At 41.1% G+C, this 23058-nt stretch overlaps 1 protein-coding gene across 4 annotated transcripts in view; it reads left to right on the top strand.

Moving 5' to 3' along the window:
- MAGI2 (membrane associated guanylate kinase, WW and PDZ domain containing 2) overlaps nt 1-23058 on the top strand; it is a 1283361-nt gene that overhangs the window by 1229363 nt on the left and 30940 nt on the right. Inside the window, exon 22 of one of the 4 annotated variants that reach the window (XM_081147189.1) lies at nt 7613-7701. The exons of the other annotated variants lie outside the window; for them this stretch is intronic. Coding sequence (XP_081003315.1) covers nt 7613-7701 — 89 coding nt within the window. The remainder of the gene's footprint in view (nt 1-7612; nt 7702-23058) is intronic. 4 annotated transcript variants of the gene reach the window in all.

Below are 23058 nucleotides of genomic sequence, written 5' to 3'. Positions count from 1 at the left end.
AGATATATGGTTACACATGAGAAACAAGAAGGTTAGGGATCAGATGAGCATCTTTGAAGATAATGCCATCAAATGGTATCTCTGGAACATCATAGTGACAGTGAGGGGGGTGTTTCAGGGGTCCCCAAGACCACTCCACATTCAGAGATTTGCTGAAAGGACTCCTGGGGCCCAGGATATAGTTGTCCTCATAACAATCACTTATTACTGTGATTTAGTAAGGATACACAGGGGGATCCTAAGGGGGAGAAAAATACAGGCAGACTCTGGAGGAATCCACATGCAGGCTTCCTTACCCCGCCCCCCTTCTCTCACAAAATCAGTAATAAAAATTCCAGTCTCCCCTAAGGAAAGCAGGTGTTCGGCATAAACTACATTGTTTGTACAAACAACTGAGGTACAGTCACACCCTTATCATTTAGGGAAATTTTTCTATTAGCGTAGAGGACAACTGACCAGTCACAGTTCCAGATGCCAGTGACAACCAACTTTGCCAGCAGGGTGTGTCAGGGTAGCAGTCACAGCCCGCTGGGTGAATTCTTTCCTGCACCAGGAGCAAGCCAAAGAAGTGGCCACACTCGTGGACTATACAGGTGGCCCCAACGTAAAAGAAGTGCCCATAGCTAAAGAACATCTTAATTCCTCCAGCATCAGTTAAACAGACTATACCATGAAACAGAACTTTTTGTCCAAGATAAAAATTTTATCTAAAACTGGCAAGTTTGGGGGGGATAAAATGACAGCAACAAAAACAAAAACAACAAAAATGCTTGAGTTTACCAGTAGATATAACCAAGAATGTAATCCACTTTGTCCAGATGTACCCTAATCACAGGAAAACTTATTTTCCTGTCAGCTATAAGTTTAATCCTGTGTTTGTTTTCTTTGTTTGCCTTTTAAGATCCTAAACTTGACATAAAATCCATCCTTGAAAGATTGTTAAAGGGGGTTATCAGAAACCATAGGAGACATAACCTATTAGAGAGCTGTTCAGACTTAACCCAGCCTGGGAGAGCGAACTTTGAAAATGAGGAGACTGAAGAGCAAGTCTCTGGGAGGGTTTTAAGTGATATCCACCAGCTCTCCCTCTCGTACCTACAGAACTCAGAACACCTTTGAAGCAAGCCCCTTATCTAAACTTTGGTCCATGCCAAGGAAAAACCGATTTCAGTCAAGAGAAATACAAAACTCCCACTCGGTGTTCTTAAGGTGATCTGTAATAGGGAGATAAGTGCAGGGACAATTGAAAGAAAAAAATATCATGGGTAGCCTGTCAGATTGTTGACTAAACAAAATCAGTGTGAACCCAAGTGAGCTGAGGAGAGGAATAAGTATGCCGCAAATATGCCATCCATAATTGCCATAAGACTAATCGCCAGGTGACACCTCCCCCAATTCAGAGGCATAAATCAACAAACGCAGCCTCGAGAGTAGTGGCCGCACACTGAGGCTGCCGAGCAGCTGCAAGCAGAGTCGGAAAATGATAAAGGCTTTGAGGGAGACGTTGTTTTTATAGTTAAGCCCTTGAACGAGAAGCTCAGGAGATAGACACTTCAACTCTACTCTAGTCCTCAGGATAAGAATTTGTTGATTATGAACTCGACAGAGAGCATAAGTTCCCCCTCCCCTGACATGCTGCTCAAAGCCTGGCAGGAATAAGGAAACTTCACTCCACCATACTGCGGAAAAATCAAAAGATGCCACATCAAAAGGAGTGTTCTCCTCAACACTGGGTGTTGCTATACGAATTACATGTAAAAAGGGTTAAGAGAAAAAAAGGCATGCATCACGGTCCTAAAGCTGCAAAGGAATGTTATACAAATTAGGTCCCTGCCTTGACATGCAGGTGTCCTTCATCAGCATTCAGGGATTACAACATGAACATCCACTTGATTTATACACCGAGCCAGAGAACCAGGGTCGGGTAAACAGAGGGGCCATTGGATGGAAAAATTCTTTGCACATGCAGTTCAGACCCACGCACACCTTCCCCTTGCAGTATTTGCAGTTCAAATCTGATCAAAATAAAGCAAAACAGAAATACAATTTCCAGACTCAATTGGTGGTCTAGCCTATTTATTCTCTTTAAAAGCAATGGGGCAAATCTTCATGACTAGAACGCTGAAGGGAGTCCGTGAGTAAATGAGAGTCTCTAGTGGCCTTCGGAGGCCAGGCAGGGCTATAAGGACAAGCAGAATTCTCACAAAATCAATAGCCCAGCAACAACTAACACCAAATGCCCACACAAAGGGAAAGAAATAACCAATCCATGAATTAGACTTCTGCCTACACTTCCATTTTCAAAGTTAATTGTGTCTTTAATAAGATTTGATTTGATTACAGGCCTTTGGTAAATGAAATTATTTACTTTTTATAAGTAGAGTAAAACTACATTAAGTAAGTAAAGATCTGACTGAGCCAGTGACTACAGCTAAAGAAATGAAGAGGCCAAATAGTTTAGTTTAAGATCTTCCTTTAGTCAACAAATAAAATGTTTTACAATGATCATATCAGAGCACCAGACTAAGCAGTACTGGTCTCTACTTATATGGCAACAGGCAATGTTTATTTGTTTATTCTGTAAGAACATACATTGACAAAAAAAAAAAAAAAAAAAGCCCAGCCTGCGTGGCTCAGTGATTGAGCGTCAACCTATGAACCAGGAGATCACTGTGCAATTCCAAGTCAGGGCACATGCCCAGGTTCCAGGCTCAATCCCCAGTCGGGGGTATGCAAGAGGCAGCCAATCAATGACACCTCTCTCTCATCATTGATGTTTCTGTCTCTCTCCCTCTCCCTTCTTCTCTCTGAAATCAGTAGAAACATATACATTAAAAAAAGAATATACATTGACAAGTAAAATTATAAGCATTATTATCTTGTTTACAATTATTTGTTCAATGAGTCCTTTCTTCCCTCTGATCATACAAAAATAAACTTCAGATGGTATACCCCTACCAAGTATGCCATGAGAGACAAAGCCTATAATTAATAACATTAATTAATCCTCAACTAAACCAGGATTTTCTGAGCACCTACTATGTGCAAAGCACTTTGGAGACATTGCAGGTAAGATAGTTCTGGCCCTCAGTGAGCTGACCATCTAAGAATGAGGTTTAGACAGATTGGTGACTGATTAAAAGGTCCCAAAGGATCTGCTCTAATGAAAAATATTTAAATGAGCTTTCTTAATTAATTGTATAATTTAATAAGTACTTCTAGAGTTTAAGGATCCTTGAAAAATACTTGGCTTCTTTGGTTTGTTAAGCATTTTCTTTGTAATATTTATACTAATACTTTCTACTTTTTCTGAAGAAATTGCTGAATACAAGTTAATCTCTGCTTAGACCTTGTCTGAATTATTCTAAATTCCAAGTTAGTGAGCCAAACTTTACCTACTAAATTTGCTCATCACTACTCTTCTCCTCCTGTGGCTATCAGCCTTGGGGAGCCTGGAGCACTGTAACCTCACATCCCGAGGCTTTCGTGGGGCTGTTTTGTGGGGGCTCCTATGCCCCACGATAAAAGACGAGGGGAGGGCCCCCATGCCTTCGCCTCTTCCTCCGAGACCACGTTTAGGGGAGCTTTAAGTGGTTCCATAGCCTTTGCACTAATTCACCTGTATTTTAACAGGGCAAAAGGCAGCTCGCTTCAATAATAAATTCTGAAATTTAATTTCATCTTTTGATATCCATGGCTGAGTGTATCTTCCTTTTCCATGAGAGGCCCCACAGATCATTCCAGTACACCTCTGCTGAGTCAGTCAGGGAGGAGGCTGGGCAGCCGGGCAGAACCCCTGTCCTCCTGGGCTGGAAGGCTCAGACGCTCTCTGGCATTCAGGCAACCCCAGGAGGTCCCCTAAGCATGAAACATCGGGCAGGTTCCCGTTTCCTGGAGTCAGCCTGGGGCTTCCTTAAAGGGCACGCAGCTCTGAAATTCCCTCCCCATTCCCAGCCCAAACCCCACTTATTATTTTAAGTGTTTTTAGGATGAGGCTGAAATCCCATTTCTTCATATGACTTATTTGGACACTGGGCTATAAAGATATCCCTCCTGTTTGGGTTCTCTGACATTATTTCCAACATGCATTTTTCTCTTCAAGATTATACTAAGTGACCCCCTTCCCCAAGCCCTCACATGTTAGTTATTTCAGACTCTGATAAAATATATTAGACCACATAGTAATCAAGAACTCTGCCAAGAAGAACCCATTTAGCTCTTGAGTTCCAACTTTCTTCAGTTCCCAAACACTAAAGCTGTGGTAGGAGATGATTGAATAAAGAGATATTTTTTCCAAACCCCACTGAGAAGTGCTCCCACATGCATCTTGGAAAACGTAAATATTCCAGTTCCTTCTGTAACGCATCCTGCAGAGCCATGTTTCAGGCTCTGATAAGAACACTCCCTTTTCCCCCCAACATGAAGCTAATAAGCTCTCCCGCAAGAGGGCTGATTCCATGAAAGTCCAGGGAGAAGGCAGATTTCTTTTTTCGTTGTTTGTTTTGTTGATCCTTACCCAAGGATATTTTTTCCATTGATTTTTAGAGAGAGTGGAAGGGAGGAAGGGAAAGAGGAAGGGCGGGAGGGACAGAGAGAGAGAAACATCGGTGTGAGGGAGACATCGATTGGTTGCCTCCCACACGCACCCCAAACAGGGTCGAGGATCAAGCCTGCAACCCAGGTATGTACCTTTGACCAGGAATCAAACCCGAGACCCTTCGGTGCACGGCCAGTGCTCTAACCACTGAGCCACACCGGCCAGGGAGAGAAGGCAGATTTCTTAGAGGAAACACAGCTGAATTCTCTAAGAACATTGAAACAAAGAAGTCACGAATTCTAGAGAACATTTTTTACATGGTAGGAGGGGTGGGGAGTGGGGAGTGGAGATCAAAGATCAAGGTTAAGGGAAAAGAAAAGGTGCATCACAGTTTTAAAGACACACACACACATAACTGAGCCGATTTGGCCCAGGACTCTATGTTTTTAAAGCTCCATTCCAGGGAAATCAGGCCCTGGAGGTTGTAGGGTTTATCTCTTCTAGCTCTGCTGTAAAGGCTCGGCCCACAGGAGCTTTTACTTCTTGCTGCCCTTTTTATGTCTTGTCGACCTCCCACCATTTGAGGGCTCCTCACCCCTCAACCTGGATCCTCTTTCACCCGTTCAGTCTGAATAGCTCTCCAGACATGCAACCATTAAACTTTTTTTTAGAGTAGACTAGATTTTCCTCCCATTGTCCTCCCATTTTCTGTCTCAGGCATTTTTGACAATCTGAGCTCAGCTCCCACCCTCCTCACTGAGGAGAGTCTGACCCTGTGGTTCATAACGTAAGAATGTCCATTCAAGATGAGCTTCTAACCCCTCAACTAGACCCATATGGAGCTGGTACTGAATGACAAAACTGTTTCCATGCTGTCTGATTTTCTCTTGTCTCGAAGTAGCGATGATACAGAAAAGGTTTTGATCCCTATGAAGGAATTTGCCAACAAAAGCCTGTTATCCAGGTGCTCAGAGTCCAATGCCTCAAGACAAATTCTTGGGTATGTCCGGCCAACTGCCATAACCAGGAAACATCAAATCTCCAAGCTTTCTTCAGATGTCTGTGCCTACTGCCCTATCCTTGTATTCCTTAGCCAAACAACCACCCAGCTTTAATTTTTAAACTAAAGTACTCTACACCACTCATTTCTGGTGGAAGAAACAGTGAGTCCATAGGCCACCTTTATGTTATTATAGAATTCTGCCTGCAGTCTTGCAGAAACAAGATAGGTCATTCTGATGACCTGTTCTGATAAAGACCTCCTAGTACTTCTTTTTAACTGAACTCCCTCAATCAGGACTGAAGATAGAGTTATATAATGCTTGCTCCAGGTTTGAATTATATGCTCTAATTGTAGCAAAATCTCCAAACTTTGAGAATCACACATTCTTCAGTGTGCTGTTTAGGTTCAATTTTTTTTTTTTTAATAGAACAAGAAACACACATAGCGTGGACTTAAAAGCTGTTGACGGTAATGTGGCTCAGACATCTGCTTACAAAGAAACCTTCTACATTTCTGTAGAAAGGTCTCTGCTCTTTTCAGCTGCATGCTCCAGCAGATAGTGACCTGGCCTCATCAGGACCCTGAGCTTTAGGGCTGGACATATACACTCACAAAGTGTGCGTTACATATGCCTAGGCCAGTATGCAACTCTTCATTTTTTACATGTCATGGTAGTTTCTACCCCAGCCTTCATAGCAATTTATTTCTACCATGTTCTGGGCCCTTTTATTTGACCTTCTAGCCTTGAAGTTTCTTAGCATCTGTATCTTTCAAGCCCAGTAAAGGCCACATTTAAAACCAAATGAAAACCTTCCTGTGTGACGTTAAAACAGCTTGATCATTTCTGTACAAAATTACTTGAATCTTGGCAGGGCTAAGTGGTAAATTCAATTAATAAATCCTGAAATCTGATTTCTACTCCTGACATTCATTGTTAAGCAATAGTTTCCTTACCACAAAGAGGTTGTACCTTCCATTTAAGCTCAAGGTATTATTAGTTCTCACCCTGGGGTTCCCTTCCCTCAGACACACACCATGCTATGGGAAATACCCCATGTGGCATAATCAGAAATCTGTGTGAGTACCATTCTATTCTGCATGTTGAAGCCATGTATACACAGCACCATGTGTGGAGCAAGTTAAGGATTTAGATGGGACTATCATCAGTGTAAACTATCAAAAGGGGATCAAGCCTCCAACTGTCTGAGCTGCATAGATCAAGTTCTTCTGATCACATTAACCTCACATCCCTTTACCTCACACCATGTGGAACTGAGAGAACACAGTAGCAGGCGTTGAGGGAGCAATAGTTGCATCTCTAAGGACCTCTCTCTTGGAAATTATTGACTTAGGTATTCTGGAATTTCTAGTACCCATCATTGCGTAAATAAAGAACTATAGTCATGAGCTGAGATAGACACATATCAAACAACCGCTAAGGCTGGTTTCGGAACACAGCACTCGGACAGGTGAGTACAGCACAGTACAAGAAGCAAGATATTGCTGCATTTTTTTCAGCTTTATTTTTTCCCCAGAAAACAATTACAGCCAGCAAGTCAACTGTGAACTTTGACTATAAATAAGCAAATTGTCAGAGGGGAAGGGAACCATAAGAATTTATGAGATTATTAGAGAAAACATAAGTGTAAATATGGGCACACCACGTCTTTAATTTGAGAATTTTTCAAAATTTGGAAATGATTACTGTGACTGATTCTCAAATGACAGCTTATATCACTAAAAGATCCCATCATTATGAACAAATTCTGATAGTACCATTGCATTTTTTTAACATTTATGCCTCCTTAAAAGCACCTCAGGATGCCCTCAATATTTTGATGAAAATCTACTTTTGGAATACACATGTAGGTCAGTCTTTCACTAATTTCACTTGCTGCATGCTTGATATGAAAAGCTTTACTTAAAGTCTTTATTCTTACTGCCTAGATAATTTGTATTCAGCTGCTCTAAACATACTAAGCAATCTTGATTCTAACAGTAATAATATATCTTTGTCACTGGTTCTGTTAATTCTAATGATTGGTCCTAGGCTGTTCCTCCCCTTCCTTTAGGAATGGTACCTTCCAGTCTCTCCATGTGCATGAAAAGTGACAAGCATGGGTCCCCATATTTCTACTTATTGGGCCACCCTAAAGACACGGTTTGTAAAATCTGCATGAATATTATCTTTCTCTAATGAGCTTTGGTTTTGCATATGTTTTTAACGGATGTATAATGCTCTCTTTCATAGTAGCTTGTCTAATTACTGCTAGAACTCTGAAAATATTTATAGCAGGAGGGAAGGACAGGAAGAGTAAAACAGAGGCAACGTTAGCGGGGTTCTGCCTCACGCACTTCAAAAACTCCTCCACGAGCTTCAGTGCAAATGACTGCACTTATTTCCTCTCAGCCCTAGTTTAGACAGCAATAACTCGGGCCACCCTTTTTGCACCACACAGAAAGAGAGCCACAGTTGCCAGACATTCTGGCCCTAGAACTCTGAACTCCACCGGGCATCGCAGTGCTCCCCAGCCTGTTTCGTGGCAGCTATCCACTTCGGAGGGCATCTTTTTACTGTTCCTTCTCCATACTCAGTGCTGCACCAAGTTTAAGGGGGAAAAAAACAGTGTGACTTCTTTGAAAGTGTCATAATTTTGTATCTGAACAATATTCATCACTATTTCAAAATGAACATTCTCAAATGTTGGCTATATTTCAGCCTAAAATTTGGTAAAAATTCTTAAGGAAAAAAGTATCCTGTATATAAATAAAGCAGAATATAGATGATAGCCTTGCAAATATGGTTCAAGCAACTTTTCATCCCTCAAACACATCCCTAGAGCAGCCCATGTTTCCACCGTCAGATCCTGCAGTGGGCATGTGGCTATTGGCACAGTTTAATAGGACTGGAATTTTTAAATGTCAGCTTGACTTTTTAACAAAAACTGATACTCATGCTCAATCCCCACAGTTTGCCATAGAAGCTTGAATCAGACTGACACATACCTCAATTCTGGTTTCATTCTACCCCATTCACACTGTCACAGCCATGGCTAAGCACCTCTCCACCACAGTCTTTCAGTTATCTCTGAATGTTTCTGAAATGTATTTTCCAATTGTTAACAACCCTGCTTATTGCCATCCAGGACTGGTTTAAACTTAACATAAAAGACAATATTATTCACTAAGTAAATTATTTAATTGTTCTAACTGCTCAACATACACTCATCAAATAGTTTTGTTGATATAAATATCTATACATACACACATAAACCATTGCAATCATTGCTCAAAGATGTCTACAAAAACAGAAGCTTTAAATGTGTCATTTCTCTAAAATGCGTGTCTCTCAAGGAGAAGTTATTGATCAGAAGAAATCTAAATTAGGGAATAAAGGAGAAAGCTGCAATGTCCTGGGAAAGAAATAAAGCCATGGGATAATTATTGGGGAAATCTAGTCCGGTGATCATGGTCACATATGCTTGCCATATAATTTACTCGTCTGTAATCTCCATGAAGGACCTGAATCAGTCAGTTCACTACAGTCACTAGCTGAAAAAGAAGGAGGGGAGGAAAAGAGGAAGGAAGGGTTCTTTGTGGTCTCGGTTCAGTCTCACAAACATCCATCAGGCACCTTGCTTGGTGCTAGGGGTACAAAGATGAAGAAGACAGTCTCTTCCCAGATGTATTCACAAGCAAGTAGGGGTAACAGAGAAAATCAGGCAATGGGACAAGTATGAATAGTATTGGCAAAGGAGTGATAAGAGCCCAAAGGACCCAGTACACTAAATCTACTTAGCAAGGTTGTAGAAGATTCTACCCCACCCAACAGGTGATATGGTAGCTGGGCCTTGAGTAGCAAGTATAATTTTACCAGTGTGGGCAGGAGATAAGGCAGCTGTCACATAAGCTAAAGGGAGAGGGGGAGGGATGAAATGAGAGAATATTAAAGTGGGGCTCTATGAAAAAGGGATTTTGAATTTTATATAATCAAATGCCATCAAAAACTATTTAAGTGGGAGGGTAAAAATATTTGGAGATACACCTTGATAGTATTTAGGACAGATTTTATAGGAAACTATAGGCAGTTAATATGCTATTGTAAAATTTGAGAAAACTGATGTGAGGACAGGAATTAGGGAAGTGGTGGTAGAACTAGCGTGTGCGAAATGGATTTTGAAGATGTTTCAGACATTTCACCAATGGAAGTAACCAAACTTGGTGAATAATGAATATGAAGAAAAGAATCAGAGGAAATTTGTGACCCAGGACTAGGTGGAAGAAAATGCCACACAGGTGAAGAATCAAATTTAGGAAAAAAGATAATGACATTAGTTGGGATTTAAGTTTCAGATGCCTCAAGGACCCTTAAGTGAAGCAGCCCACACACAGGGCACTTGGGTAAGGTGCTGGAGCCGGAACATCCAGGGAGTCCTAGAGAGAAAAGCTAGAGTCATGAGGGGGACAAGGTCTCCCAGAAGGACCCACTATGTAGAGAGAGGAAAGTCTATGGGATGTGGTGACACATGGGTAACAAGGAAGAGAAACTGGCGAGGATCAGGAGAGGGCAGTCCTAGAGGCAGTAGAGAACCGGAAGAGGAGAGTGATATGGAAGTAAGAGAGAAGGCTTCAGGGAGGCTACAGGGAGAACGACCTGTTTTCTGGAGAAAAGGTGGTTGCTCTGCACTGAAACGGGCTAGGGAGGAATTAGGAAAAGAGGACTGAGAATGGAGAGGAAGAGACAGAACCACACTGTGTCTGGTTTTGCACAATGCCTGGCATATAGCACTCAATAATGGTAGCTATTGTGAAGACTGTGGATGGGAAGTGGTCTTCACCTGCTACTCTCCACAGACCTCACCACAGGCCTTCCCCACACTCTGCCCCCCATTGTGGGCCACACTAGGCATCCACCCAGTAAGACCTCCAATACCTGGAGCTTCTCCTTAGAACCAGGCATGGGTTAAGGCCTGGTTTTTCTGTTGCTTTTTCAGAATACAGGGGTAGACAGGGTGCAAAGATGAGTGACATTATTTCCACCCTAAAAAAACACTGTATGTAGGGAATGCTTAAGGAAAGCACAGTGCTCATTGTTTACAAAAAGTACTCTTTAATCACACTCCTATTAAATCATTCTCAAATGTGTGACATTCCTGGATCAATGTACAAAATAATTTCCCTTCTCCCTTGACACATTCACACTTTGAAATCTAGATTCTATCATTGGGATTCCAGTGAAAATGTCTTCTCAATAGTAACAAAATTCAGTGACTAATCCAGTCCTCCATCCCCTAGGACTCCCTGTAACAGCTGACACTATTTGTCAGTGTACTTGATGGATTTTCTCTTACCTCTCTGAATGCTCCTCTGAAGTCACCACTAGCTCTCTTCCCATCCAGTAACACCCCTCCCCACCTTCCCCTCAGGACTTTATTTGCTCTCATGGTTCCACCTGTCACCACTGTGCAGATGACTTTCATGTCTGTGTTGCGATCTCCGAGTTCATTCCATAGCTCCACCCCAAGACTTCCAACTACCCGCTAGACATTTCTACCCAGATAAAAATCATCTTAACTATTTTTACCACTCATATATATATAACCAGTTCCCAAGTTTGAGTGATTTCACTTCTCTCATTTCTCACAACGGCCCTCTCCTCCATTTCTATTAAACTCCAGTTTAGACCACTCCACAGGATTAAAGAGCTTGTTTTTCCTACTGCTATGGCCAATCTTCCCTGCCCACTGATGCCAGAGCAATTGATTGTCCTAAAGGACTGCCCCACTCAAAGACCTTTTACACATTTTAATAACAAAGAAGCTTAAATGAGTCCCCAAATCCATCCCTGATTGGGCCCCATCAAAATCAGTCTTATCTCTTATTTCCCACAATATCCTATTACATATCTATGCTCCAGCCAGCTGGAACACTTGCCATTGTCCTATATTCTTATCTTTATGTTGGACACATGCTGATCTTTTGGCTTGGAAAACCCCTTCCCCAAATCGTGTCCTTCTTCAAGACCCAGATCAAAGGCTGCCTCCTCCATGAACTTCCCCAAGTTGACCAGTCAGAAGTAATCTCTCAGTTTTCTGAAGTCCCACTGGCCTTTATACATTTCCCCTGTGCCCTCTCACTCTCTGTTCTGCAACATAGTTATCAACATCCACATACTTCCTCCCCTTTTTGGAATTTAAATACTGGTTATTACCCTATATTCCTAATATAGTGCTTTGCAGAGAGAGTGAATAAGTGAGTGAGTGAGTGAGTGAGTGAGTGAGTGAGTGAGTGAGTGAGTGAATGAATAGAAGTCTTGCAGTATCACAAGGTCATTATTCTGACAGCAGATTTCCACTGACCCTCTCAACCTAACCTAAAAGTAGGCTTTGGGGGGGGGGGGGCGTTTAAAATAAATTTCTGCCTATCTGCTTTTTTTCTTATAATGTATATCTTTCTGTCAACAGTTGAGTGGAAGAAACTGGCTAATTGAATGTTCCTTGTAATTGTTTCTGGTTAATCAAAGTTTTATTGTTTCTATAGTGTTTTCACTCAAACTGTAGTTATGGCTTATGTTGCCAGCACAGATTGTAGTTTAACATCCTAGAGTTGCATCTTTGCTATGGAAATGCCATATATAATAGTGTCCTGAAGATTTCAGTCTATCAGGAGCTGTGAAACAAGAGCTGACGTTAGGACTGTCTGAGTGGTATTGTGTACCTGCCTTCCCGTTGTGGAAAGGGAGCCACCATAAGAAACTCTCCAAGTTTCCTTCTAGCCTCCTGTCTATACCAAGTTCTACCAGATTTACATATTATATGATTATATGTCAGCCAGTGTTTGATGCTGTGGGGAAACAGAAAAAGAAAAAAATGTGGAATTGTCCCTCTTCTCAAGGAGCTCTCCATCTCACAAAAGAGCTGAAAATACTCACTTGGAACAAATGCAAGACAGTACAAACCTGAAATGTGAGGGAGTTTGAGACAAGAGTGGGAATAATGACCAAAAGAGTCAGGGCTCCTTGGAGGAAGCCGTCTTGAGATAACCCCTTGAAGAGCCAATAGGTTTGGGATGAGCAGAGAGGAGGGCAAAGGGTGCTACAATTCAAAATGGAACTAGGATATTGTAGGAGATCATGCTGATGTTAAGAAGCAAATGATATGACTAAAGCGTAGGATTCCTACTGAAAAGCAGAGGGAGGAGTGTAAGAATTTTGAATGCTTGGAAGAGGCAGATATCTGAAAACTGACAGCATGAGGAGGCACAGAAGATTCTTGATTACACTGGCTAAAGAAGTGTTTTAGGGGTGACAAAAAACATCTCTGGAAAGGATAGTCAATCCTGACTGCCCATTAGAACCACCTGGGGAACTTGTGTTTAAAAAAAATACCCATAGAGGCACCTCTCCAGATCAATTAAATTGTGGGGTGGAGGGTGAGGGTGAGGGACATGCCCCAGGTCAATGTAATGAGCAGCCAGAGTTGAGAATCCCTGTAGGTCAGATAAGGAGGTAGGCAGATCAGATAAAGAGGCCACTATAATAACTTAGGATATGCAGGGATGGGGTAATGAGGTGTTGAAACAATAAAAGTGAAATATAGGAGAGTTAACAATACCAGAGTCTTGAAAAAAGAATCAATAAGACTTGGTGACCGATGGTATAAGGGGAATAAGAATCAGGGAGGACTCAAAAATTTTCCCTAGGTAAGATCCTGAGTATTTGGAAAGATGGCAAAGCCATTTTCAGGAAAAAGAAATAGGAAAAATCAGAAATGAGGCTGTTAAAGATCTGGGTGACCTTTCAAGAATTACTTAGTTTCTCAGGTTCTTGGTTTTCTCATCTGTAAAATGATAGGGTTCGGTTATGTGATGTTTTAGTTCCTTTCAGTAAGTGATGAAAGTGATGTGTGTGAACTAATGTGAGGATTAAAAGCCATTAGGAATTTTAAGATGTGTGTGGACATTCAAATAATGATTCACAACAACTGCATTAGAGTTATGGGTCTTCAGCAGGTAAAACCAAAAGAGTACCAAAAACTGGGGGTGAGAGGAAAACCAGAAAAGGGAAGTAAGAATACAAAATTTCTCTCATTGCCTGCTCCAGGCTCCGCATCACCTCCCTCTTGCCCTGTGACAGGTGAAGAGAGACACAATGGCCACTGTCCTTCATAATTCCAACTTGAATATATGGACAATCGTTCTTTCTCTGACTACTTCAAGTTGCTCTCATACCCTGGGATTTTCTGGAGAAAGATAGTCTGTTGTTAACATAGTGCCTTCAAAAAAAATGAATTGGGTCATTTTATAATTCATTATGAAAATTCACTAATAAAGAAAGCAAGTGGGAGAAATTCTTAATGTATCTTTAAATTCAAAATGTCTTTTTTTCCACATAAAATGCCAAAGAGAGAAAAAGTATCTTTTTCAAGTGAAATATATCTGTTCAGTTAGCCTTTTTCCATTATATCCATCAATAATTTATTATCCTTGGGCATACAACAATCAATTGCTTGTTTTCAAAGTGAAGTATCAGGCAATGCCCAGGCGAAAAAAATTTCACCGCTTACTCAGCATGTAAGTGAAATGTTTGTTGCCTTTTGGTTGTCAAATACAGTATGACTGTGTCCCAATCTTTCTACACTAAAAGCCCTGGGACACCTAAGAGCTCTCTAGAAACCTGTCACATGCTACAACATAAATAAACCTTGAAGACACTATGCTAAGTGAAATAAGCCAGACACAAAAAGACAAATACCACATGATTCCACCTATATGAGGTATCTAAAGTAATCAAATCCTTGAAGCAGAAAGTAAAATGCTGGTTGCCAGAGGTTAGGAGGAATGAGCACAGGGTTTCAGTTTTACAAGATGAAAAAGTTCTAGAGATCTATTGCACAATTATAATTCCAATACTGTGCTGTACACTTTATATAGTTAAGATGGTAAATTTTATGTTTTATACAAAAAAACAACAACAAAAAAAAAACAAGACAATGCCACACTGGGGCCCTTATGAGAACCAGCAGCTCTAGGCTTCAGAATTAAAAGCACAGAACACTTCTCACCCTCTGAGCTTTATTTTGTAAGTTGCTCTGAGGTTTGGCAGCCCTCAGGGCCATTAGATAAGAGGTGATGAGTTTCTAAAAGGAGCATTGCCTAGGAGAGAGGCACTCGTTATCATAAGATTGGCATTAGCATCAGTTCTCTCTCCTTTCCAGGGTTCTGTTTCCTTCTCTTGTTGCTGCCTTTGGTTGATTGTAGAATGAGGAGTTGGCAGTTAAGTTACACTAGGGGCAGCAAGGAACTAGGATGGCTTATGTAGAAAGTGAAATTCCTGAGTCTGGTGATGTTTCACTGGTTTACTTATTGATGTTCCTTTGTATCCCACCTCTTTTCAAAAAGGCTTCCCTGAGGCAGTAGCTCAGGTTCAGTGGAGAGGAGAAATGTCAATTGTCAAATGTCAATTGTCCTGCCAACAGAGCTAAGTAGGAGCTTGCAAACAAAGGCTAAGCAAACGCAATCCCAATTCTCCACCAAGAAGCACACTGACAAGGGAAAAGTGTTCCCTTCATCTTTGTCTGGAGTGGGTGGCAGCACTGGCCATGGGGACAGGTAATGAGAAACAAATTGAGTTGCCAGTTACTTAGTAAAAAAAATGCATTGCCAGGCAATCTAGTAATGCAAAATATGGCATGAACATCAGAACATTTCATTCTTTGTGCCTTTCTGTGATCTTGCTTCTTATGAAAAATTTTGTTGGGTTATTATGTTATGTGTTTCATAGTTCTTTAGCTACTGGATCAACTAGCAAGACCACAGACCCATGTTAGCCACCTGAGAGAAATGCTCACCTTCTGAGGACAGAAGTCATGTCTTCTAGCTCAGCTGTGCCATCCTTTGTACCCAATGGTGCCTTGCACATCAATGGTGGATGGATGGATGGATGGATGGATGGATGGATGGATGGATGGATGGATGGATGGATGGATGGATGATGGATGGATGGGTGGGTGGATGAGTGGGTGACTAGAAAGACAATACCAGAGTTAGGCCCTGCCCTCCTAAAGGTTATGGCCTATTAGGAAAAAGAGAAAAAGAAAATAAGCACTCCTATGACTGAAGGAACTTAAAAATAATCGTGGCATAAGAACATAGTACATACACACACTATGATGAAGAGGAATGCCAGTGGAGTGAGTTCAGTGCAGTGGGAGACTGTTTTAAGAAAGAATTCCTACCCTAGCAGTCTTCAGCATACTAGTATGAAAATAAGTTCTTTTAACTAACTGCAGCATCTTTTACCTACATTTATACTAACCTGCTCCATTTAAATATACATATATATAAAAATAACTGTGTAAAGTGACCGCCGTCTAAGAAAGAACCACCATAGTTAACTGGTAGACTTGGCTTCCTCCACTTAAGAGAAGATGAAATACAAACTTAATTCATGAAAGAAAGTGGTATTGGATCCAGCAGAGTCTGAGGTAGATCTCATGGGCATACAAGTGAGCTTGAAAAATCAGAAAGCTAGAACTTACTTTAATACCTCGCAGCAAGCTGAAAGTTCAGTTTGGATTGCAGAACAGAACAGAAGAAAATCCAGCCTATTATTTTCACTGCTATTTCTCCACAACAAGTAACCACTTTTCAGCTGAAATCTTTTTCTTGGCCTTTGCACCATCCTTCTCCTCTCTCTGGTCCTCCTCAGTCACCCACCCAGTTAAATGGGAGCTTCTGCTTTGAAACAGGAAAAAAGGGCACAGTGAGGAAGAAGGGAGTCCATGGGGGGAGACAGCCACAGACTTCCTCTCACACCAGAGACCTGAGAGGAGAAAATATGGGGAAGTAGAGACTGTATATATTTTCCAGAATTCCTGGTTAATAAATTCCTCCTGAGACAGAGCATTTACAGGATTTAGCCTCACTTGGTTTTTTTTTAATCTCTAATTAGATACATATTCCTATGGCAGGAACATGGCCTGTCTGTCCTTCTGGCTCCTCAACCCCTTAGGGGACAATCTGACAAGGAAAGGGGAAGGAGGGACAGAGAAGGGACCCAGCACCCCACACACCCCCTGATAACCAGCTCAGTCAGAGGATGCCGCAATCCTGAGACACCTTCAGTATTGAGGGTCCCTTCACCAGCTGCTCTAAGGGGCTACTTGAAAGGCTAAAGTTCTGAGAGGAACTCCTAGGACAGGAGTTAAGGAAGGATGTGTCTAAACCTCAACTTTGAAAATGTTCCTGCTGTCATTCTATAGCCACATTAATTCTCATGATGCCCTGATGGGTGCTCTTCTGTTAGATAACTCTTACTGAACTCAACAGAATAATACATATCAGTTATAGAATACCCCAAAACAGAAATAAAAAAGCAAAAAGAACTCTTCCTCTCTTTTGAAAATGTAACCATTTTGTTTTGAAACCTTTTTTTATTTGACAATATGTTTAGACTAACATCCTTTTTAAATATCCTTCTATACATCATTTTTATGACTGCTTAGCACTTTGCTGTATAGATTTATCATTTAACCAATATCCTATTTGGACTTCTTTGTTTCTCTAATTTTTCCACTATTATGAAAAATACTACAAAAATTATTCTTATAGCTATATCTTCCCATGTATCTCTGGTTATTTCCTTAGGATAACTTTGAAAAGTAAAACCACTGGGTCAGATTATTTGTGTTCTCACAAGAGGATGGATGAAATCAGGGGAGTCTCACGTACGCAGCTTTTGGAGCTACCCAGGGTGATGAAATAAAATTTTTATTAAATTTCCAATAGCTAAGCACGTATGAGCTCTGGCAGAGGGCTGGTGATCTAATAAAAAGTGCCTGGAGCTGACAGTAAGCACTGGGCTGGAAGGCTGGGCTGCCCACACACCCAGCAAAACACCTGAGGTGCTGGGCTCCTCTCTCTGGGGTTCTCTTTCCTGGTCTATAACAGTGAAATGGCTGAAGTACAGGTTCTCTGACCACCCCCAGGCATGAGCACAAGACAACTCCCTTCAAAATTGGAAAAAAGAGTAGAGACTAACAACTACATCATATTTATGTGTATGTATAGTTTGTTTTACTTTTATTTATTGTCCCATTTTGCTTAGTTTGTTTTTAAACAACACTAACAGTATTTCTCAAGGAAGCAGACGGCTGTGTGCAGTCTCTTGGATAGCTTAAACACACTTCCTTGTCAGTTTAAACAATTGTAGGCCTTCTCGGATAACACAGAAGCTGCCTACATCTGTGCACCGTATGTCTTAGGGGGAGATCAATTAGTCAAGAGGAGGCCCAAGCCCATGACACCATTGACATTACTATGGCTTTCTTCCAAAGCGTTCTGGGCAATAAGAGCTTTTCAGGCCCTGGAACGAATGTTGGGCAGGCTTCACTCGCCAATAGCAGAACTGACCTAGAACACTCCAAACAGTGACTCACCCACAGAACCAAAGCAGGTTGATGTTCAAGGTGGTGACTGACAGTCACCAGGAGGCCATTGGCTTCTGGCTTCAGAGGTATCACCTTGCAAAGCAGAATTCCTGTTGGCTTGAGTGTGAAGGTGCTTCAATTTGGTAATTGGTAATATTGAGTTGGTAATATTTGATGTGACCAGTGGAGCCCATGTTAACTAGTTATAACTCTTCCTGTTAACAATGCCTTAATCTGTAAATGTGTGCTATTTTATTAAGAGATGATGTTGTCAGCAGGTAAACCTCTGAGAATCCCTTAAATTAGATGAAGATAGATCAGATCCATAGGAGAACCATCTCCACATTGTAGCTCAGAAATCTAAGACATAAAAGGAATTTTTGACCCCACTAACCTACAAAACTGATGTCAAAGCAAGCATTTCAATTTCCTTGCCTTCTCTCCATTTACTCAATAATATTCCCAGCTGAACAGTAGTAGCTATGGAAAATCCTCTGTGTCATTTCGTTGCTATCCAAAGCAGGCTTCCTTTGGCATGTTCAGAAAGGCTGTCTTGTCTTGTGTGAGCACCTTGACTGAGCTGAGAATATTCTTTCATATTCAGTCTTCACTCTAAATAGCCATCCTATTATTTTTAGCAAAATTGACTTAATTTGAAGAAACTACATGTGGATAAAAGAGACTAAAGAATCAGAATACTGGTCAATAACATTGGTCTAAAACCGTCAGGTAATTTAAATGTGAGATCCCTAAGGTTCAGAACAGGTTTATAGCTAAGGGTAAAAACTATTCAAGGACAAGACTGAATATGAAAATGTGTTCTACAAACACAGCTGTAGCACTTAATAAATATGTAATAGCTAACAAAAAAGAGTTGAGGAAACTTCTTAAGATGGAAAAAATGGAAATTTTGGACAACTTCTACTTGGTGACATAAAGCATTTTCTCTATTGTGTAAGATTTATTGACCTTTTACACAGGTATCATACAGCCTTCATTATCAGTCCCAATGTATAAAATGGTGTTTGAAAGGAGAAATAGTGGTATATTTCATAGGCCAAAAGACCATAAGATCTTAGAGTGAGTGTCTCATTACCAAGAGCACAAATGTGTGGAAAATTATAGATATAAATTCTGAAGTGCATCGATGTTCATTGAGACCCTGAGTACTTGGAGTTCTCATTTTCCCCTTCTGAACTAAATAAAAAAACATTGAGACATCCCTGCGATGTTTTAAAAGAAGTATTGCATTGATGGTTTTGCTCTGCCAGGTATGTCGTTAGAGGATGTCATCTGCCACCATCTGGCATACTGTATCCTTGGAATTGATGGGTTTTGTTTATCAAGTTCAAATGGATCCCCCACCCACATCCACAATTTGGGGTGGAAAGGAAGCATTAAAGGCTGTTAGGTACTTTACTACAAGCCACTAAAACATCATGGAATTGCAATTCTGTCTGCAACCATTTGTTATGGGCCAGAGCAGATTACAGGAGTATATACAGAGCCCTCGGCCATGATTTATGGTGAAAGAACAGCTCAGAGAAAAATTCAGTCAAGCAGGAATGGCTGAGCAGTGCAACTGACGTTCGCCAAGGTGTGAGCACTGAGTAAAATTTTTAGAAGGAAATAACTTCAGCCATGGGCCTTAGCCCTACATGCAGTCAGCCAGAGATGAGTTTAAGCTCCTCTCATTCCTCATCTTTGCACTTGTTTGCAGTTTGCAATGATCATTTCCAGGGAGAAGCACTTTACTGATCAGACTGGTAATGTGGTGGTAATTATGAGATTCCACCTCATCTTTTATTTCACAGTGTCTCTTTCTCATCATGCCTTGTCCTTTAAACAAAGGCAGTACATCATAAGTTTTCGAGGGAGAGGAAAGAATAAATTAAAAATTAATTTTGAAGCCACTTTTTTCAAATTTCCCAGCTTTCTTTATATTCGCTGGAAATTCCTCAGAATGCCTTAAAACTGAGAACAGAAATCAACAGAACTGTTTATCTTTGAGACCCACCCATGGATGAATGGAGGTCCTGGGACAAACCACTCCTCTGACCCAAAAGCAGTGTGGCAAGAAAATTCAGATCACATAAACATGAGAGTAAGGAGGAGAAATGTTATACAAAGTAAGAAACTGGACGGAAATCCAAACTTTTAATAGAGGTGTTTTTTCTGAGTAATGAGAATTACCACCCAGATAATACACTTTTATATATTATCCAAATCATCTCTAATATATTATTTCAGTAATCAGTAATTAGTGAACATGTAGAACAGAGAGGAAGACGAAAGAGTGACTCCAGCTGGCACATTTCATCTTGATAATCATATGCAGATATATATGTGTGATAATATAAATTATATACACAAAGACTTTCAGGCAACTTCTGGGACAGTCACTGTTTTCTCCACCCAGGCTTTCTTCCTGAAAAGCAATCCCTGAAAGAATAAAAAGCAAAGCAATTATCCCAATTTACATACCCTGCATTTAGGAGACATAACAGTGAGGACATTATAATAGCCACTTGATTACCCACTTAATTTCAGAGCCTTCATTCAAAATGTCACCTGGGCAAGGCTTTCTCTGAATTGATTCATTCCAAGAGCCAACAAAGTTTTTGGTACAAGGCACATACCTTGGCCCTTCGAGGAACAAAAAGATAAATAAACCACAGTTGATGTCCACTAGGCAAGCCCATACACGTCTATCAATAAGCGAATATCAGCCAACACGTTCTCAAGAGAAATAGGCAAAGTGCATCTTTCATTGTGAGCACATCAAAGAAGTGTTCAGGAATGTGGTGGCATTCAAGCTGAGCCTTGAACAACAAACAGGCTAGCTTTTAGGAGGCAGAGAGGCAGTGGGGCAATCCAGTCATCTGCAAAATCAGTGACAGTGAGGGCTTGAGAGTTAAGGCAAGTAAAGCAATTTGACTGGAATGTAAGGTACATGCCAGAGAAACAGTGGGAGAGAGGGAAAGCCTACAATTTAGGCCCATAAGGGCAAGACAATAGAGACAATCAGAGCAGTGGGATGGCAAGAGAGGCTGCAGGTGGAGGCAGCTGACAGCATGACAGCCATTGCCATGTGGCAGATAAGCAGAAACAGGGCCTCAACTGGGGTGACAGTGGAAAGGAAGGCACAGCCGCAGGAGCTGCCAGTTACCTTATTAGGGGGAGCAGAGGAGGCTTGGCTCCTGTACGGCTGACTGACAGAGGAAAGAAGTGGGGGAGTCAAGATGGCAGCAGGTTTAGGGCAAATGACAAGTTCATCATTAGAGAATCCAAGAAGGCTCAGTGGCCTTCTAAAAGGACACATGCTGCATGCGGAATCTAGGCTGGTGCAATTACAGGCTCACCGGGAGATAATGCCGTTCATTTTCTTCTCCTCAGGCAGTTCCACACCAGAGCTTCTGCAGACAGCTGAGCTAGACAGATATCTAAGAAAGAAGACTACTGCCATTTTAATTCTACCCCATGTTAATAGCCTTCACAGGAGAATTTGTTATTTGTGGATAATCTTAATCATCCTGCCTCAATCTCTCTCCTTTTCCTATTTAGATGATACACTCAGAGCACCTACCTGCCCCTCATTCTGTGTTTTCTGTAAGAAATGTCCATTCTCAGATTAGTCAATATAGCAACTTTTACTTCCTGTCAATGGGGTTTGGTCTGTATATTACACAAAGATTGATAAGTAGTTGCCTTGTTTTTTAGCCAGTGCTACAAAATGTCTTCAAGTTACTTTATATTGCCACTTAATATATTTAATATTTGTTATAAACCAACATGCAATATATAGCTTTAAAATTATTCAGTCCATATATGTTTTCATTTGGAAAGCACATATTTCTGATACCATCTCAAGACTTAATATGGCTTAATTCTATTAATAAAAGCTAATTTTTAAATTATTATCTTTTTAAATTAAAGCTTTTTATTTACTTTTTTCCTGCTCCATAGATAAGGATAGCTGCAGCTGCCATGCGATTGGTCCATAGCTAACTTCGTTCTTCTTAGAGCTATCATGAGTTATTTGTTAGGGGAAGTTGATTAAAAGCAACATCCCCAGAGGTCCTCATGTGGCCCTATGACTTGGCTGTAGCTCAGCGTGCCAGATATTTTTCTCAAATGAAGCTGTTGGATTATTCTAGTCCGTGGTCACAATCTGTAGCCCACAGAAGCCATTCAAACTGAGTTGTTAACAGCCTGACCTACGGTGGCCCACGTCATCTCAGCAGCATCCTGATTAGGTCTCATACTTGGAGACATTCCTATTTCTGGCCCTTCTAGGTCCCAGAGTGTGTGGGATGCTTCCCTTGGTATGAAGTTCCTAGCTCCTTAATTTCTCACTGAGCTCATCATTCAGGTTCTATACATATACGGCTGCCAGGTCTGGGACACCAGACACCATCTGGTTCTCAACCTTGATGTTCACAAAGAGGATGCAAAGTGTCTGAGTGTCCAACAGAGCACGTATCCAATGCTTTTATATTAGAAGGTAGCAGAGAACGGCTGCTGGCAGGGACGAGCTAAGGAAGGGGAATGAAGAAGAGGTGCCACATTTCCCCGTTAGATTTTAAATTCTGTGAGGTAAGGCTGCAAAGCTCCCTGAGTATACCTAAAGAGGCTTGCTGCTTGTCTGAAAACAAAGCACAAGGAGAAAGACAGAACTCCCGTCCATTTTCCAACAAGCAGAATTCGCAGATCTTGGTGGCTAATAAGGGTGTTGCCATAGTCACCAAATGTTTTCAATTACAGGAAAAGCCAGCTTGTTTCAGAGTTAAGCCGGAATATACCAATTATAGAAAAACTGTACAGGTGGTTCCAGAGTTATGATGGTTTGACTTCGATTTGTCGACTTTACGATGGTGCAAAAGAGATATGTATTCGGTTGAAACTGGATTTTGACTTTTGAATTTTGATCTTTTCCTGGGCTAGAGAAATTCAGTACTCTCTGGTGATACTGGTCAGCCACGTGGTCATGAGAGTAAACAACCGAGACTCTACAGCTCACTGTGTTGTCAGGGTTTTTTGGATATGGTGTTTTGTCTTGTCACTTCCCATTGTGTGTAGCAAATGCCCAT

Source organism: Miniopterus schreibersii (assembly GCF_964146895.1).
Source record: "Miniopterus schreibersii genome assembly, chromosome: 9".
In the NCBI taxonomy this organism is placed as follows: Eukaryota; Metazoa; Chordata; class Mammalia; order Chiroptera; family Miniopteridae; genus Miniopterus; species Miniopterus schreibersii.
Note: the sequence above shows the minus strand (reverse complement) of the source record. Positions and strands in the feature narration are given on the sequence as shown.